At 48.6% G+C, this 18677-nt stretch overlaps 1 protein-coding gene across 5 annotated transcripts in view; it reads left to right on the top strand.

Annotated features, from left to right (window-relative positions):
- The window catches only part of LOC139763049 (ras-GEF domain-containing family member 1B-like), a 731513-nt gene that overhangs the window by 44286 nt on the left and 668550 nt on the right, over nt 1-18677 (top strand). For 3 of the 5 annotated variants that reach the window (XM_071688624.1, XM_071688619.1, XM_071688621.1), the window contains exons 2-3: nt 1679-1763; nt 6423-6729. In XM_071688624.1, the coding sequence (XP_071544725.1) occupies nt 1693-1763; nt 6423-6729 (378 nt within the window). In that variant the 5' untranslated portion in view covers nt 1679-1692. The remainder of the gene's footprint in view (nt 1-1678; nt 1764-6422; nt 6730-18677) is intronic. The other 2 variants (XM_071688625.1, XM_071688626.1) reach the window with 1 other exon arrangement.

Below are 18677 nucleotides of genomic sequence, written 5' to 3'. Positions count from 1 at the left end.
GTCTCACGGTGGTTTATTTTTAATGTGTACTGTAATTTAAAGGTTGTGAGATTGTAAGATGTTTACTTTAAACGCTGGAGAACGAAGGTACGACCCTTGAGCACGACGGTCACGACCCTGTTCCGAAACGAGTTTGATGATGTGATCATTGCACGAAAGTGCACTTGGGAACTTGTCGAGTTTCATATTATGTGTGTGTGTGTGTGTGTATGTGTGTGTGTGTGTGTGTGTGTGTGTGTGTGTGTGTGTGTGTGTGTGTGTGTGTGTGTGGACATTTAAACTGTCTCTTTTTTTTTTAGTGAAACTTTAGAAATCAACTTTATAGGTGTCCTTGGTCCATGAGATCCTACCCCTCCCCCCATCATCCCCCCACCATCCACTCATAACTCTCTGATCACGACGACGCGACGGTACGACCCTTGGCTATAATGGCGGTACGACCCTTGGCTACAATGGCGGTACGACCCTTGGCTATAATGGCGTTACGACCCTTGGCTACAATGAACTGTCTTTCAGTTTGACATTTAACAGTGATTACTAAGGATGGTACAGTAATGTTCTAGAGGGTCGTACCGTCGTACACAGTGGTCGTACCGTCGTACACAGTGATCGTACCTTCGTAAACACTGGTCGTACCGTCGTACACTGTGGTCGTACCTTCGTAAACACTGGTAGTACCATCGTACACAGTAGTCGTACCGTCGTGCTTCAAGAGTCAAGGTCATTAAAAAAAAAAAGATGGTGTGCTCTGATTTTTGCCTTTAAAAAAATCATCTGTAAATTAAGTAAACCTCAACTTTGACCTCTCTTGTGAGTGTTGCCAGACGGTGAGTCACGATATAATGGTGTAAGCTTTGACTCATCAAGGTGCACATCATGTCTTAATTCCCCCCACACCCCCCTCAACCCCCCCTCAACCCCCCCCTCACCCCCCCAGTGCAAGGCTAAGCGTGACCCATTTTCTGTAGGTGGTGATGGGAGGTGGGGAGGGAGGGGGTGGTGAGGGGTGGGAGGACGAACAAGAAGAAAATAAGAGTTTGGATAGAAAATGCGATGTGTGTGTGTGGGGGGGGGGGGGGGGGGCAACAGAAAACAGGTTGGTGGTTGTGTGACGACACGCATTCTCACCTTTGACCTCTGCCTTGACACACAGTCTTGACCTCCTGCCCCCCCCCACCCCCCCTCAAGGTCGTGTCTTGTTTCTTGACAAGGGGGAGGATGGAACCCCCCCCCCGGGTGTGGCCCCCTTTGTAAGTAGAGCACACACACACACACACACACACACACATTATGATCGTAAACGATATTTTTAGGTATCCATTGAAAACATTTATGTGACATATATGATTTTCATACAGGTTTTTAGTTAGGTGTAATAACGAACTTCAGTTCTATTTCATGAATAGATTTATCATTTTTCATTTGTTCTCTTTTCGCAGTCGTTCAAGCAGGCTAACCGCACGTCTTATTTCCTGTCATATCGATTATCCGTAACTCCTATTATCCGCAACATCGTTTATTCGCAATATCGATTATCCGCACTACCCATTATCCGTTACTTCCCATTTCCTGCACTATGATTGTGATGAATAAGGTTGAAGGTGATTTGATACAGACAGTGTTCTATGACCTGCAATTGGGCCACGTAGATGTTGACCCCGTTTTCTCTGGCCCACAGATGGGACAACATGGATGAGAACCAGCCTGTTCCCGGGCAGCGAGACCCACAGAGACACCGCGGCATCTTCGTCGTCCAGCTCGAGGTAAGTCACGTGTGTCGAGTACACCATGTGTCGAATATACACCATATGTCGAGTACACCATGTGTCGAATATACACCATGTGTCGAATATACACCATATGTCGAGTACACCATGTGTCGAATATACACCATATGTCGAGTACACCATGTGTCGAATACACTGCGTCGAATACACGGTGTGTCGAATATACATTATGTGTCGAATGCATAGGTATGTCGAATACACTATGTATAGAGTGCACCGTGTGTTGAATACACCATGTGTCGAATGCACCACATTTGTCGAATATACCTGAAGTCATTCGTCATCGTAGGTCGATCAGGTCGAGTTTTGCAAGAGCCATATACATGTCGACCAGTCGAGTATTTGATGATCATTTTGGTAAGTGAGAATACAGTTGTAATTTGAGTTGTCAGAGTGTTGTTTAGTGACTTAAACAAGGAACGAATCTGTCCGAGTTCGAATCCCGGGGTGGGTAGTTAGCTCACAGTCAACCCAGCTGTTCATCCTTCATCTTCGGGAAGGGCAAGTCATAACCATTTAACCATTTAGGTATCTTCAAAAAAACATTTTCTAAAACTGCTTTAGAGTTTGACTATTTGTCTTGTCATTATATATGTTATTTTGTCAATTTGATATTGTCTTATGTCGGTTTAATCTGTTTGTTTACATTAGCCCTTAAATCACAGGACGTTCGAGACATTTTCCAGTATTGTTTGCTGTTGACTGTTGATCTTGTTTACCGTAAACATTTTTTTTTATATTGATAACTCGAAAGTTTGTAATGTCGAAGTTCTGCAATGTCGTTGTCGTTCCTTAATGTGTATATGTGTTCAGTCATTACGTTTGGGGGTTTCAGAGTGGACAGAACCTCACTTTAAAACCTTCAGTATTCTGTATGTTACGGTGACTGTACAACAACCCCGCCTTGTATAGCAACCCCGCCTTGTACTACAACCCCGCCTTGTACTACAACCCCGCCTTGTACTACAACCCCGCCTTGTACTACAACCCCGCCTTGTACAACAACCCCGCCTTGTACTACAACCCCGCCTTGTACAACAACCCCGCCTTGTACAACAACCCCGCCTTGTACTACAACCCCGCCTTGGACTACAACCCCGCCTTGTCAAACAGTGTACTCGCTCTACGAGCTGCTTCGAGTGTGTGGCATGAATATAGATATATATTTTTCTGGCGTTTTTCGTTAATGTAGAATATAGTGAATTGGTCTGTTTTGTCCATACCGTGTGTGTGTGTGTGTGTGTGTGTGTGTGTGTGTGTGTGTGTGTGTCCTGTTCAAGTCCCAGAAATGTGGTGGGGAAGGAAATTGGTTCACACGTTGGGGGAAATGGTCCATTGGTCGTTGATTTATTATGGAACGAGTTGTTGTTGTTGTTGTTATGTGTTGTTGTAGTTGTTTTGGTTGTTGTCGTAATGTCTTCGTGAGGGGTTGTGTTGTTCGCGTTTGCCTCTGGTGAAAGATTTGGGGGGGGGGCCTAAAAAGGGGACGTCAAAAAAGATACTTGCTCGAAATATATGCATGATGCTGTAATGTATGCATGGTACTGTAATGTATGCATGGTACGCTTCAGGTATGTGTTCTGAACACGCTTGTGGTTATTGATGATGATGAGAGAGAGAGAGAGAGAGAGAGAGAGAGAGAGAGAGAGAGCCTGGCTGACAAATGTTTAGGGAAGCGATAAATGGCCCATGAATGAGCCATTTATCGCATCAAAAGGTGGGGGCCTTTTCCCCGCCCCGGCGGAAGGACCCTCGTCCAGGTCTTTGAAGTAGGCGTTAAATGCCCCCAGAGGGCTATCGAGGGTGTCTGTATGGATGGGGGGACAGGGGGGGAACAAGGGGGACAGGGGGGAGGGCGGCCTTTGTTATCTCCTGGGGGTGAAGAGGGAAGGAGGGAGGAGGAGCCTCCTCGTCCCATCGGGAGGGAGGGACGGAATGAGGGAGGGACATGTGGTCAGGTGAGTGCAGAAGGCCCCCTCCTCCATAGGTTTAAGGTTGCGACAGCTTTATAGGAACTGCTGAGGGAGTGTTCAGTGCGAAGGAGACCCCAGACTGGAATGTGGTGGACTGTTGATGGTGTGTGTGTGTGTGTGTGTGTGTATGTGTTAGTTCGGGGAGGGTCACTTCAGATTTTCTTTTTTTTTTATGAGGTTGTGAGGCTATATAAAAAAAAAAAGGTGTCCCTCAAGCTTGTATGAGGTTGTTGGATAGACTGTGTGTTTGTGGTTTTTAGGGTGGATTTTTTTTTTGAGTGGTGGTGGCACTGATTTCTGTGGATGATTTGTGGAGTTGTGGACGATGTATGCGTTGCTGGGTTAAACCGACTAAGTTAGATTTCAGTAGTGCGTTGTGGGGGGAATTAAGACGTTGGCGACCCACACTACCGTGTCTGTGTGTTGGGTTGTGGAAACGAGAAAAAAGTATTAGTGTGGTGCTGCTTGACTGGGGTTCTCATGTTTTCTCTTGGATCTCTCAAAGAGACGTAAATGGTAAAAAAAAGAGATATGAGTCATAGATTATCCTGATACTACATATTAAACAGCACTGACACATAGTGTAGATGACGTATCCCCACGCTTACTCTGGCCATGTGTTGGCCCTGTAGTATATAAATAAAGTAAGCTACATATTCCCCCTACATAGGAGACAAGAGGTGATTAGAGGGGGTATGTGTAGATTCATATACGAAATACGCTACTTATTTCATCTACATGTGGGGCAGACGATGCTTGGTGGGGTGGAGTCTGTGTGTTTATGATGTGTCTTGGGATAGTGAGATGAACGGGTCCAACTTCGTATGTGATGTCTCTTGTGTGTGTGTGACCCCCTCCCCCCTCCCCCCTGTGAAAACGGGAAGCTTCGAGCCACCTGCCGGATAGGAAAGGGTGTGGGAGAGGAGGAGGGGAGGGGGAGGGGGGTACGAGCTGGCATGAATGGGTGGGGGAGACTTAGAAAGGGGAGGGGGTGGGTGGGGGCCAGCCGGATGAATGAAGGGGAGGAGGGAGAGAGAGTGAGAGTGTGGATGCTGGAGTGCTGTTGTATTGTTGAGGGGGGTGTAGGGGAGGTGTGTGTGTGTGGGGGGGGGAAGTGGTGGTTGCCACGTGTTGGGGAGTTATTTTTACGGGGGAGGAAGGGTTTGTTTATCCCCCCACCACCTCCCATCACCCCCGATGGAAAGGAAGGTTAGGGAGGAAGGGTTGGTTGTTAAGGGAAATGAGTCTTTGGATAAAGAGAGAGAGAGAGAGAGAGAGAGAGAGAGAGAGAGAGAGAGAGAGAGAGAGAGAGAGAGAGAGAGAGAGATTACTGAATGGTAGAGGAAGTGAAGAATTAAGTGAGTTATATGAGGGATAAGGAAGTAACGGGTGTAGTCATGTGATCCTCACATATAATTAACCCTTAATTGTACTCGGCCTTCTTGTGATGTGTGTGTGTGTGTGTGTGTGTGTGTGTGTGTGTGTGTGTGTAATTAGCCCCCGTGTACTTTATGTGTACGCCTTTGGCTTCTGTAAACGTATGCAGTATTCATACAACACGGTGTATGAATGTTGTATGACCTGTTGTATCGTAACTACATCTGGGAACAACAGTGGCTTGTGTGAGGAGGTTACGATTCTTTGATTACGTTCAGCCCGAGGTTGTGGTTGTGGTTTGTCCATACGTCACATGTATTTAGTGTGTGGGGCTTTTACAACCATCCCCCAGGAGTGAGGGGGGAGGGGGGGTTATCATCATCACCCCAGGAAGGGGGGGGGGGAGGTCTGAGGTCTTCTTAACCCCAGACAAAGGTTAGGACCCCCCCCTCCACCCCCCTTCCACCCCAGGGGAAGATCGTGAGAGAGAGACACAACCCCCCCACCCCCCCCCCCCACCCCTCCCGGAATCTCCAGCGTTGTGTTGTGATGTGTTGTGATCTCCACATGTTGTGTTGCCTCAATATGATATTCTCCATCAGTATGTTGTTGTGCAGGTGAGGGTACACGAAGCCCTTCCCGTTGGCTTAGTATGACAACATGGAGATAAAGACACAGCTACAATGATACTAGAGAGTTGGAAGGTTAAGATGAATAGGATAATAGATTATTTTTTTTTTTCATGAATTAGATTTAGAGGGAATCAGTGATCACTGAAGCGTCATGTATTCATATCATGTATACGAATGGTGAGTATGCACTGTATAGATAGAAAGATGGATAGATGCATAGATAAATACATACATACATAGTTTGCTAGATGAATAGATTCATGGATGGATATATGGATGGCTATTTGAATACATAGATAGGTTGATAGATGGATAGATATATAGATAGATGAATAAATACATAGATAGGCTGATTTGATAGATACATAGATAGATAGATACGTAGCTAGGTTGACAAAAACATGCATAGATAGATGAACACATACATACATAGATGAATACACAGCTAGGTTGATAGATACATACATAGATAGATGAATGCACAGCTAGGTTGATAGATACATACATAGATAGATGAATGCACAGCTAGGTTGATAGATACATACATAGATAGATGAATACACAGTAGGTTGATAGATAGAGTCATAGATAGACACAGATAGATAAATAGATAGATAAGATAAGACCAGATAAGCAGGAGGGTCTTCCCTCAGACTGAGGGACACCTTAGAGGACCACGTCAGCTCCGTGGTCGTCGGTCGCCGGTACGACGCCCTTGCTGCCGCCCCTCGGAGCCGCACCCCCAGCAGGATCAGCCGCAGCCGCACCTCATCCACCGCCCCGGCCTCCTCCCGCAGCCTGACGCCCGCAGGCGGCCCCACCCGCCGTGCAGGGCCCTCTGCGATGGCCCCCACCACCACCACCACCACCACGACAGGTCACATGGCCATCTCGTCCGCCCTGACCGCCATCTCTCCCCTGGCGGTCCGCAGGTGCGGTAAGAGCCTGGCTGTGGTTGAGGTAAGGGGGGGGGGGGCACCAGCTGTGGTCTGTGTGTGTGTGTGTGTGTGTGTGTGTGTGTGTGTCCCTCTCTATCACGACTACCAGCTGTGGTCCGTCTTGTTCAATCTGATGTGGTCCGTCTTGTCCGGTCAGCTGTGGTCCGTCTGGTTCACCAGATGTGGTCCGTCTTGTCCACTCAGCTGTGGTCCGTCTTGTCCACCAGCTGTGGTTCATCTTGTCCACCAGCTGTGGTTCATCTTGTCCACCAGCTGTGGTCCGTCTTGTCCACCAGCTGTGGTTCATCTTGTCCACCAGCTGTGAAAGTCTCGTACACCAGTTGTGGCTGTCGTCAACCAGCTGTGAGTGTCTCGTACACCAGCTGTGAGTGTCTCGTAGACCAGCTGTGAGTGTCTCGTACACCAGCTGTGAGGATCTCGTTTGCCATCTGCGTCTGTCTCGTGTAGCAGATGTTACTATGTTGCTATATATATATATGTGTGTGTGTGTGTGTGTGTGTGTGTGTAACATATATTACCTTAACAAGTTAATACAAGTTAACAAACCCTCATACCAATACCTCTTCATTGAACTACCATTCAGCATTGTATACACACGTGGGCTTGGCCCGTGCACCGGCCATCCCCGCGCGTCATTTGAACCCTCTGATTACGATGGAGGTAATTAGGGCGTGGGTGATTACATAGGAGTATGTACATATTTTTTTTCCCCCTTCGTTTAATAGTCTCGTTTCAGGTGAAGGTATATATGTAGGATGGTACATGTACTGAGTAGGTTGTAAGCAGTGAAATGACCCATAACATGTGGATCAAAAGCAGTATATATATATATATATATATATATATATATATATATATATATATATATATATATATATATATATATATATATTGTGGGGGTGGGAGGAGGGGTGGGTTGAAGCGAAATACATTGAGGAGGGGGATGTAAAGGAGGAGGGGGGGAAGGGGAACTCTCCCTGCTTATTAAGGGCGTGCGTGCAGGAGCGGTGCGAGGCGCGGGCGTGCGTGGGCGTAAGCTGTTGCCTCATGACCACCAGCAAATGTCAGAGTCTATAAATGGGTTGCCGGCCTCCTCCAAGGGACACCCCCTACCCCCCCTCCCTCCCCCTACCCCCTACCCCCAACCTTACCCGACCCCCTCCCCACCACCCAACTCCATCCTCCCCCCCCAACCCCCGAACTGAACCCACAGCTTCAGCCGAAGGAAAACCCTCCCCCTCCCCTCCCCTCCCTCCCTCCCTCCCTCCCTCCCCCTACGCTCTTTAAGGGGCTGGAGAAAAGGAGGGAGGGAGGAGGGGGGTTTAAGATCGACTGGGGGTCTGGGGGGAGAAGTCGTACAAATAACATTGTAAACAATCGACAGGTCGTCCCAATGGCATTGTAAACAATCGACAGGTCGTACAAATAACTATGTAAACAATAGATATGTCGTCCTAATGGCATTGTCAACAATCGATAGGTCGTACAAATAGCTATGTAAACAATTGACAGGTCGTACTAATGTCTTTGTAATCAATCGACGGGTCGTTTGATGTAGAGGCAAACAATCGACCTGGTGTGCACGACCTGGGTTCCAGAAGCAAACTACCACCACGCCCAGCATGGCCAGGAAGTCAGCCACGTCCAGAGAAATTAGGCAAAAAAAAGGTATATATGAAATGAGGCAAGACGAAAGTGGTCGAGATATTTACCCCTCCCCCCTCCCCCCCTCACCGCTCGACCACTTTGGCCAAGGTAAACACTCCCATATTGGGGTCACTGGTGAGGGAGGTTGGGGGGTGGGGGGGTGGTGGCAAAGGGTCACTTTTACATCACCCCATCTCTCTCTCTCTCTCTCTCTCTCTCTCTCTCTCTCTCTCTCTCTCTCTCTCTCTCTCTCTCTCTCTCTCTCCCCCCACCAGTCCCTCTCCTCCTCATCACCCCCCTCCCACTCTCTCCCCACCGGTCCTCCTCCTCCTCCTCCTCCCCCTCCTTCTCCCCCTTTATCCTCCCCACGGTCTCCCACACGTTGCACAGCCGCCTCTGGTGTGGGTGGGCGGGCGGGCGGCAACAGGAACCTAAGAGGAATATGCGATAAGGTTTATCTCGGGGGAAAACACTGAGGACTTTGGTCCTATTGAGCAAGACGGTACGACCCTCGAGCACGACGGTACGACCTTTGAGCACGACGCTTGAGCTCAGCAGTACGACATTTGGTTATGATGGCCTACCCTTCGACCTCTCTCTCTCTCTCTCTCTCTCTCTCTCTCTCTCTCTCTCTCTCTCTCTCTCTCTCTCTCTCTCCTTCATTATCTCCCCAAAACCAGCTGGCCCTCTATCTTCCCCCCCCCCAACCCAGCATTATACCCACCTGCCACTCCACCTGTGGGAGTTAATTAGCTCCCGTTCCTCCTTTTCACGGACCCCTTACGCGCACACAAAGGGGACCCCCGCAAACAGACCCCCCCTCCTCAAATTACTCAGCAGGAAGAGCGGGGCCTGTTGACCTTCCACTGGTCTGTTAGAATTTCTGGCCTTGTATTTGGGTCCTTGAGATGGTCCTTTCTTGCCGTACGTGAGGCTCCATGGTCATTCGGTGGTCCGTGGGTCTGTTTTTGTATGGTCTGTAGGATAGCGAAGGCCTCATAGTGGTTGCTTGAGTAGGGGGAAGGGAGAGGGGGGGAGGGGTTCATGGTCTCTCGGTGGTCTACTTGGGGTGGTTGGTCCCCCCCCCCGCATCGTGGTACGTTGAGGTTTCATACCCTCTGTTTTTTGATGAGGTTTTCGTGAGGTTTACGTGACCCTGAAGTGGGTTGGGGGGAGGGGGGTGGGGGGCGGGGCCCTAAGAGGTTTCGAAGCATGGAAAAGGAGGTCATTACCTCGCGGGGTTTGCTGGTCAGGTCATGGTCATTAAGGTGTCGCTCTTAATGACCCGTTAGGTTTTCAAATGACCTCATTATCAGTGGTTCTCGTTACGTGGTACTTGAGGTTTCCTGGTTGGAAGCGTTGGTCGAGGTTTCCCCCCCCCCCCCACTGTTACGGGGGGGGGGAAGATGTCGTGTCATGGGGGGCCCCCACTGTCAACATCAGGGGGGTGTGGGGGGATCAGGTTGCCCCAAGTGGTTTGGTGACGGTGGGTCGGCTGTGTGGGGGATGCGCGTGCGCGCCCGCGTCACACGTCATCATTGGTGACGGTGGGTCGCTGTGTGTGTGGGGGATGCGCGTCACACGTCATCATCTTTATCGTCCCGGCTGTGGCTGTGTGGGCGTATGTCATGACGCAGAGCGCGACGCGTCCGATTATGAAGATAGAGTCTCTCTCTCTCTCTCTCTCTCTCAGTACGATGCCAGCAGCTGCACTTGTCGACAATAGTACTTGCAGAACGTAATCCCAATGACAGGTATATATATATATATATATATATATATATATATATATATATATATATATATATATATATATATATATGTATATGGTGGCTGATTCATGTGAGAAACTGCAGAAGCTGGTGACTGAGTTTGGAAAAGTGTGTGGAAGAAGAAAGTTAAGAGTAAATGTGAATAAGAGCAAGGTTATTAGGTACAGTAGGGTTGAGGGTCAAGTCAATTGGGAGGTGAGTTTGAATGGAGAAAAACTGGAGGAAGTGAAGCGTTTTAGATATCTGGGAGTGGATCTGGCAGCGGATGGAACCATGGAAGCGGAAGTGGATCATAGGGTGGGGGAGGGGGCGAAAATCCTGGGGGCCTTGAAGAATGTGTGGAAGTCGAGAACATTATCTCGGAAAGCAAAAATGGGTATGTTTGAAGGAATAGTGGTTCCAACAATGTTGTATGGTTGCGAGGCGTGGGCTATGGATAGAGTTGTGCGCAGGAGGATGGATGTGCTGGAAATGAGATGTTTGAGGACAATGTGTGGTGTGAGGTGGTTTGATCGAGTGAGTAACGCAAGGGTAAGAGAGATGTGTAGAAATAAAAAGAGCGTGGTTGAGAGAGCAGAAGAGGGTGTTTTGAAGTGGTTTGGGCACATGGAGAGGATGAGTGAGGAAAGATTGACCAAGAGGATATATGTGTCGGAGGTGGAGGGAACAAGGAGAAGAGGGAGACCAAATTGGAGGTGGAAAGATGGAGTGAAAAAGATTTTGTGTGATCGGGGCCTGAACATGCAGGAGGGTGAAAGGAGGGCAAGGAATAGAGTGAATTGGAGCGATGTGGTATACCGGGGTTGACGTGCTGTCAGTGGATTGAAGCAGGGCATGTGAAGCGTCTGGGGTAATCCATGGAAAGCTGTGTAGGTATGTATATTTGCGTGTGTGGACGTATGTATATACATGTGTATGGGGGGGGGGGTTTGGGCCATTTCTTTCGTCTGTTTCCTTGCGCTACCTCGCAAACGCGGGAGACAGCGACAAAGTATAATAAAAAAAAAATAATATATATATATATATATATATATATATATATATATATATATATATATATATATATATATATCAGGAAGAGGTGATGTGTTTCTGTCGTCCCCCAGAGCAGCAGCTAATACAGCTAGTACACCTGAAAAGGTTGTTGTGGATGTCCAGTCTCCATCCATTGCCCCCTCCCTCATTTTCTTTCCCCTCACCCCGACCCAACCTCCCCCCCCCCGACCTAACTCCATTGGCGTTTGGAACAGGTGTCTGGGAGCGAGGGTTTCCTCTTCCATCGAACCCCTCGCCAGCGGGAGAGAATGACTCCGTCCTTAAGAAAATGGGATGAGGGGGTAGGGGGGGGGGGGTTGCGCTGAGTGAAAGCCTCCGTGCACATAACGGTCGTACCGTCGTGGTGGGCAAGGGTCGTACCGTCGTGGTGGGCAAGGGTCGTACCGTCGTGGCGCACAAGGGTCGTACCGTCGTGGTGGGCAAGGGTCGTACCGTCGTGGTGGGCAAGGGTCGTACCGTCGTGGTGGGCAAGGGTCGTACCGTCGTGGTGCGCAAGGGTCGTACCGTCGTGGTGGGCAAGGGTCGTACCGTCGTGGTGCACAAGGGTCGTACCGTCGTGGTGCACAAGGGTCGTACCGTCGTGGTGCACAAGGGTCGTACCGTCGTGGTGGGCAAGGGTCGTACCGTCGTGGTGGGCCAGGAGGTCAAATGTCACAGAGCACAAACTGAAAGGCGAGATGATGTGGGTTGAGCGGGGCCCCGCGAGCGTGCCTGCGCGCGCACCACCGCTGGTAGCCGACAATGCGACACAAAAACTAGTCGTGCCTCCGGAGGGGAAGGAGGTACAATTTATCGACCAAGTGACCCGTTCCGGACCGGACCGGAACGGACCGGACCGGAACGGAACGGAACGGAACGGAACGAGACGGAAGGGAACTACGTAGTCCTTCTTAGTGTTACTAGGTACTTTAGCTTCCCCCTCCCCTACTCCTCCCCCTCCCTTACTCCTCCCCCTCCCCCGCTCCTCCCCTACCCCTTTTTTTAAGGGGGGGGAAGGGAAGGCCACTCCCTGGCCCTCCTTGTTATTGTTGTTGTTGTATTTGTTATTTTTCTTCTTTTCCTCCCCCTTCCTCTTCTCCTCCTCCTCTTCTTCTTCCTCTTCTTCCTTCTTCTCCTTATCCTCCTGCTCTTCTTCCTCTTCTTCTTTCTCCTCCTCCTCCTCTTTCTCCTCCTCCTCCTCCTCCTCTTCCTCCTCCTTCTTCTCCTCCTCCTCCTCCTCCTCCTCCTCCTCCTCCTCCTCCTCCTCCTCCTCCTCCTCCTCCTCTCCGTCTTCTTGCTATGAGTTATTATCAGTTGTGATGCATCGTAAGGTTGTTTGTTTTACTGTTGTTGTTGTTGTTGTGTTGGCTGTGTGCTGCTGGTGTGGTTGTTGTAGTTATGTATTTTTGATGTCAGGGTTGTTGTTGTTGTAGTCGATTGTTGTTATTGTGGAAGCCTGGGTTGTTTCTTGTAGTCGTTGTGAGTAAAGTTGTAGTCATTATTTTAGATTAATGGCGTTTTAGTTTATATATATATATATATATATATATATATATATATATATATATATATATATATATATATATATATATATATATATATATTTAGCTGTCATTTTCGTGGGCAGATTAATACCCCCAGAAATTGTGATCTGGGAAGCGGGAAAGACAAAATAAGAAGCGGGAAAGACAAAAGAAAGGGAGGGACAATTTCATCAGTTTTGCTGTACGAGTAAAAAAAAAAAAATATGTCGTAACGGATGATGCTCGTGTGTCCCCGCCCATCACAGAAGGTAAGGGAAGCAGCGGCCCACCGGCCACACACTTATGTAAGAGTGAGCTTGCCGTAGTTTTTGTAGATGTAGATAGGGGAAGGGGGAAGTGGGGAGGAAGGGGAAAGGGGTTTCAGTGAGGGTGAGGTGTGAGGGGTGGGGGGGGGGGATGGGGGGGTAATTGATTCCCTTTCCATTGGTGGCAAGTCGCCGGTTGGTCACTTGCGGACTCGACCCCTACCCCTCCCCCCCCAATACCAGCTTCCATTTACCTGTTGTACCCCAGGTAGATAGTAGAGCTTTTATTGATGGCCAGGTAGATAGTAGTAGAACTTTACTGATGCCCAGGTAGATAGTAGAACTTTATTGATGGCCAGGTAGATAGTAGAACTTTATTGATGGCCAGATAGATAGTAGAGCTATATTGATGGCCAGGTATATAGTAGAACTTTATTGATGGCCAGGTAGATAGTAGAACTTTATTGATGGCCAGATAGATAGTAGAGCTATATTGATGAAAAGGTAGATAGTAGAACTTTATTGATGGCCAGATAGATAGTAGAGCTATATTGATGGCCAGGTAGATAGTAGAACTTTATTGATGGCCAGATAGATAGTAGAACTTTATTGATGGCCAGGTAGATAGTAGAACTTTACTGATGGCCAGATAGATAGTCGAGCTATATTGATGCCCAGGTAGATAGGAGAACTTTATTGATGGCCAGATAGATAGTAGAGCTATATTGATGCCCAGGTAGATAGGAGAACTTTATTGATGGCCAGATAGATAGTAGAGTTATATTGATGCCCAGGTACATAGGAGAACTTTATTGATGGCCAGATAGATAGTAGAGCTATATTGATGCCCAGGTACATAGGAGAACTTTATTGATGGCCAGATAGATAGTAGAGCTATATTGATGCCCAGGTAGATAGTAGAACTTTATTGATGGCCATATAGATAGTAGAGCTATATTGATGCCCAGGTAGATAGGAGAACTTTATTGATGTCCAGGTAGATAGTAGAGCTATATTGATGCCCAGGTACATAGGAGAACTTTATTGATGGCCAGATAGATAGTGGAGCTATATTGATGCCCAGGTAGATAGTAGAACTTTATTGATGGCCATATAGATAGTAGAGCTATATTGATGCCCAGGTAGATAGGAGAACTTTATTGATGTCCAGGTAGATAGTAGAACGTTACTGATGCTCCCTGCTTGCTTGCTTGCTTGCGTGTGGTAGATGATACAGTGTCACCGTGTCATCTACCCGTGACACTAATAAATTTGGAAAGAAAAAAAAGATCGGCATTTGTCATATTGTTTATATATGACCCTGTCTCCCCCTCTCTCTCTCTCTCTCTCTCTCTCTCTCTCTCTCGTGGGTGACGTCGTCTCAGAAATGAGATTGAGATTGAGAGAGAGAGAGAGAGAGAGAGAGAGAGAGAGAGAGAGAGAGAGAGAGAGGAGCTCCATGCTACTGTTACAGTGAATTCACCGTACCTCTGCCATCACTGTAAGTAGTGTTGCCATATGGTTGGGTGTATTTTTTTTCTTACCTCCCCCTCTCCACCCCCCATTACAGATGGGGAGAGAGAGAAGGGTGGGTAGCAAGGTTGTGTGTGTGTGTGTGTGTGTGTGTGTGTGTGTGTGTGTGTGTGTGTGTGGCGGTTGGCAGCGCTGGTCAACACTTTCACGACCACCTTGCTCAAGGACGACCCCCCCTGGGGAGGGGGAGGGGATGGTGGTGATGGGAGATGGGGAATGGGGGGTTGTATGGGAAGGTACGGGGAGGGTGGAGTTTGGAGGTGATATAGGGAACAGAGGAACTGGGGAGGTTGATTGATGGAAGGGGAGAAGGAGGGTGGGAGGAGTTAAGAGGTAGAAGAAATAAGGGGGAGAGATTATAGGGATGGGAGGGGAGTCGGGGAGAGAGAGAGAGAGAGAGAGAGAGAGAGAGAGAGAGAGAGAGAGAGAGAGAGAGAGAGAGAGAGAGAGAGATTATGGGTATGTGTGAGAGGGAAGGAAAAGTACATTAAATGTAAAGTATGTGGGAGGGAACATAGATATGTGGGATGGGGTTGACACAGAATATGTGGAAGAGACATATAGAATATGTGGGTAATATCACATATTCGAGAGAGGGAGATTTGCAAGGGTTATATGTGAGAAGGCCAGGTAGATCTATACATATGTGACTTCTCCATATGTAAAATGGACACGTATGTGATGCTGGGCCATGTGATGAGAGAACACATATATGTGTATCCTGGCCATGTATGTGATTATGTCGACATGGGTCTGATACTCCCGTTTCGCTCGTCCACGTATGTGACATGTTGACATGTCGAAATGAGTCACATATCCACATGATGTGGGTCGAACCCAGTGTCTCGAATAACCACAGCCATGCGATATGTCGACGTATGTTGTGATGGGTTGTAGTAAAGCGAGGATCCATCGCAGGTGGCCAGAGTTGGTTATAACCTGAATATTACAACGGACGCGTTAGTTTTAAAGCCGACCGCTGCAGTCCCCATGGCGCTGGCGAGGCGGGCCGGCGTTAATTAAGACTCCGTTGTACATGGCAGGACCTTCCTGTGTTAGTATGATGTTATGAATACGTCCTCACTCGAAGTACAACCCGTGTGCGTCGAGATGGTGGTTTTGTTGTTGTGAGTTCTTGTGCGTGACGGTACGACCCTTTGAGCGTGACGGTACCGTCGTGCTCAAGGGTCGGACCGTCGTGCTCAAGGAGTCGTACCGTCGTGGTCAAGAGTCGTACCTTCGTGGTCAAGGGTCGAATCGTCGTGCTCGAGGGTCGTACCGTCGTGCTCAAGGGTCGTACCTTCGTGGTCAGGTGTCGTACCGTCGTGCTCGAGGGCCGTACCGTCGTGCTCAAGGATCGTACCGTCGTGCTCAACGGTCGTACCGTCGTGCTTAGGTGTCGTACCGTCGTGCTCAGGTGTCGTACCGTCGTGCTCAAGGGTCGTACTGTCGTGCTCAAGGGCCGTACCGTCGTGCTCAAGGATCGTACCGTCGTGCTCAAGGATCGTACCGTCGTGCTCAAGGGTCGTACCGTCGTGCTCAAGGGTCGTACCGTCGTGCTCAAGGATCGTACCGTCGTGCTCAAGGGTCGTACCGTCGTGCTCAAGGGTCGTACCGTCGTGCTCAAGGGTCGTACCATTAAACAAACGATCCTAAGTCATATATTTTCAAATTTATTTCATGATTATCTTCACTAATTCCCTACTTTGCATAACTTTATTAAATGTTTGTGTATAATAAGTTGTTTAATGTAACAAGTTGTTTGATGTAATAAGTTGTTTAATCTCCATAATATTAACGAATGAAATTCTTCATGAAACACTAAGGTCATACCACCCTCGCTGCCCGTTTTCTTATTACCTCAGAAAACGAGTTGTAGATTTCTTGGCGCCATTTAAATGCAGAGGAGGAGTCACGTGTATGGTAATATGGTAATTACATTTTGTCCAGTAATCTGCATATGCTAATTATGTACCACACACACACACACACACACCAGTGAAACTCTCTCTCTCTCTCTCTCTCTCTCTCTCTCTCTCTCTCTCTCTCTCTCTCTCTCTCTCTCTCTCTCTCTCTCTCTCTCGTCTTAATAATGCAAGATTCTCTGTTTATGGGAAATGTAGTTTGACATCACTGTTTACACATCACGTGGCGTAATGTTTACTGTTGTTTGATGTGTACTCCGTGTGTGTGTGTGTGTGTGTGTGTGTGTGTGTCAGGAAGGGGGATTTATTTCCGTCTTTGGGATTTGTAAGGGGAAAAAGGGGGATTAACAGGCCAGATGGGTTTGATATCTGTTTGGAAGTGTGGAGGAAAAGGGGATTAGTCGTGTGAGTACATTTAATTCTTATAATTCTAGAGGGGTAGGGGGGAGGGGTAGGGGGGAGGGGGAGGGGGGTTTGTGTGTGTGTGGTGGTGGTGGGGGGGGGGGTTAAGTATGGGGGTGGATTAAACCCACTTCCTCCCACTGGATTTAAAGGGATTTATATTTAGGGTGGGCAGGCAAGTATGGAGGGACGAGGGTAATTAGTTTTTTTTGAGTGCTTTTGAGAGAGAGAGGATGTATACAGAGTATCCAGGAGGGGGGGGGGGTTACTATCCAGTGGTGTAAGTAAACTCGATGTAAACTCGGCTCTGGTGTAAACTGACGATGCTGTAAACTTCGCAGTGGTTTACACAGATTATTCAGGGGTGTATACTAATCAGTGGTGTAAGTAGACTAGATGTTAACTCGGCAGTGATGTAAACTGACGATGCTGTAAACTTCGCCGTGGTTTATGCAGATTATCCCGGAGTGTTTACTCTCCAGTGGTGTAAACTACCCACTGCTGAATGCCATCCAGTGTAAACTCTCCTGCCGCTAGTCTACTAAATCATGAACTTTGTGTACGAATTTCGTCCATTTCGACACCACAACGACTGTTCTGCACGCATCGCAAATCCTGATGAATTTACGATAATCATTTACACACAGATGACTGGCTTTGCGTCACGTCGGGCGTGGGATGTGACGGTAAAGTTCGTTATGTGACGCGCGTGTGACGTATTGGCCTGTGACGTCTGGCGATTGGGTTTTCCAAGCGACGCGCTCCCGTTTTTTGTGTTGGTGTGGGGGTTTTTTTAATTGCGTTTGCGTGGCGGGTCATCTGGTAATGGCAACTTGATTGAATACTATTGTTGATTAATGATTTTATGGTGTATTTTGTTGACCTCTGTGAGTACGACGGCACGACCCTTGTGTTCGACGGGGCGACCCTTTGTGTGCGACGGGGGGACCCTTTGTGTACGACGGGGCGACCCTTGTGTACGACGGGGGGACCCTTTGTGTGCGACGGGGCGACCCTTTGTGTGCGACGGGGCGACCCTTTGTGTGCGACGGGGCGACCCTTTGTGTGCGACGGGGCGACCCTTGTGTGCGACGGGGCGACCCTTTGTGTACGACGGGGCGACCCTTTGTGTACGACGGGGCGACCCTTTATGTACGACGGGGGACCCTTGTGTACGACGGGGCGACCCTTGTGTACGTCGGGGCGACCCTTGACCACGACGGTACGACCCTTGAGCACGACGGTACGACCCTTGAGCACGACGGTGCGACCCTTGAGCACGACGGTACGACCCTTGAGCACGACGGTGCGACCCTTGAGCACGACGGTACGACCGTTGAGCACGACGGTACGACCCTTGAGCACGACGGTACGACTCAAGAGTGTCAGGTGGTGGGTCACTGTGGTAGTGTGGTGGGGATATTTGTGTGTGGTGGGTCATTGTGGTAGTGTGGTAGGGATTTAGAACATCATGATATTAGATTTTGTGTTTTAAACACGAGGAAACCCACACCCTGTTTTCTGTTGTCTTCTACAGTATTCTAATTCAGTGAGAAAGGTAAGCACTTTCCTAACGCTGTCCTGTCTTTAATTTCTAAAAGAAAAAAGAAAGAAAAAAAGATACTTAAAGATAGCTCCCAGCTCTTGCCTCGTAAGGGTGGTAATCCCTAGAATGTACGAGGTGAATGGGACCATATAGCGTATGTAATATTGTCCCGCCGAGCCATAGACTGGCCCAGAGCCTGGGTTAAGATAAGGCTATACAGCTGGAGGAGGGGAGGGGGGGGGAAGGGGGAAGGAGGGAGGGTGCCATAGTAGCGCCCCCCCCCCCCCCCCATGTGTGCCA

The sequence above is a fragment of the Panulirus ornatus genome, chromosome 46 (assembly GCF_036320965.1).
Source record: "Panulirus ornatus isolate Po-2019 chromosome 46, ASM3632096v1, whole genome shotgun sequence".
Classification (NCBI taxonomy): domain Eukaryota; kingdom Metazoa; phylum Arthropoda; class Malacostraca; order Decapoda; family Palinuridae; genus Panulirus; species Panulirus ornatus.
This window is presented reverse-complemented; position numbering and strand designations above follow the sequence as displayed.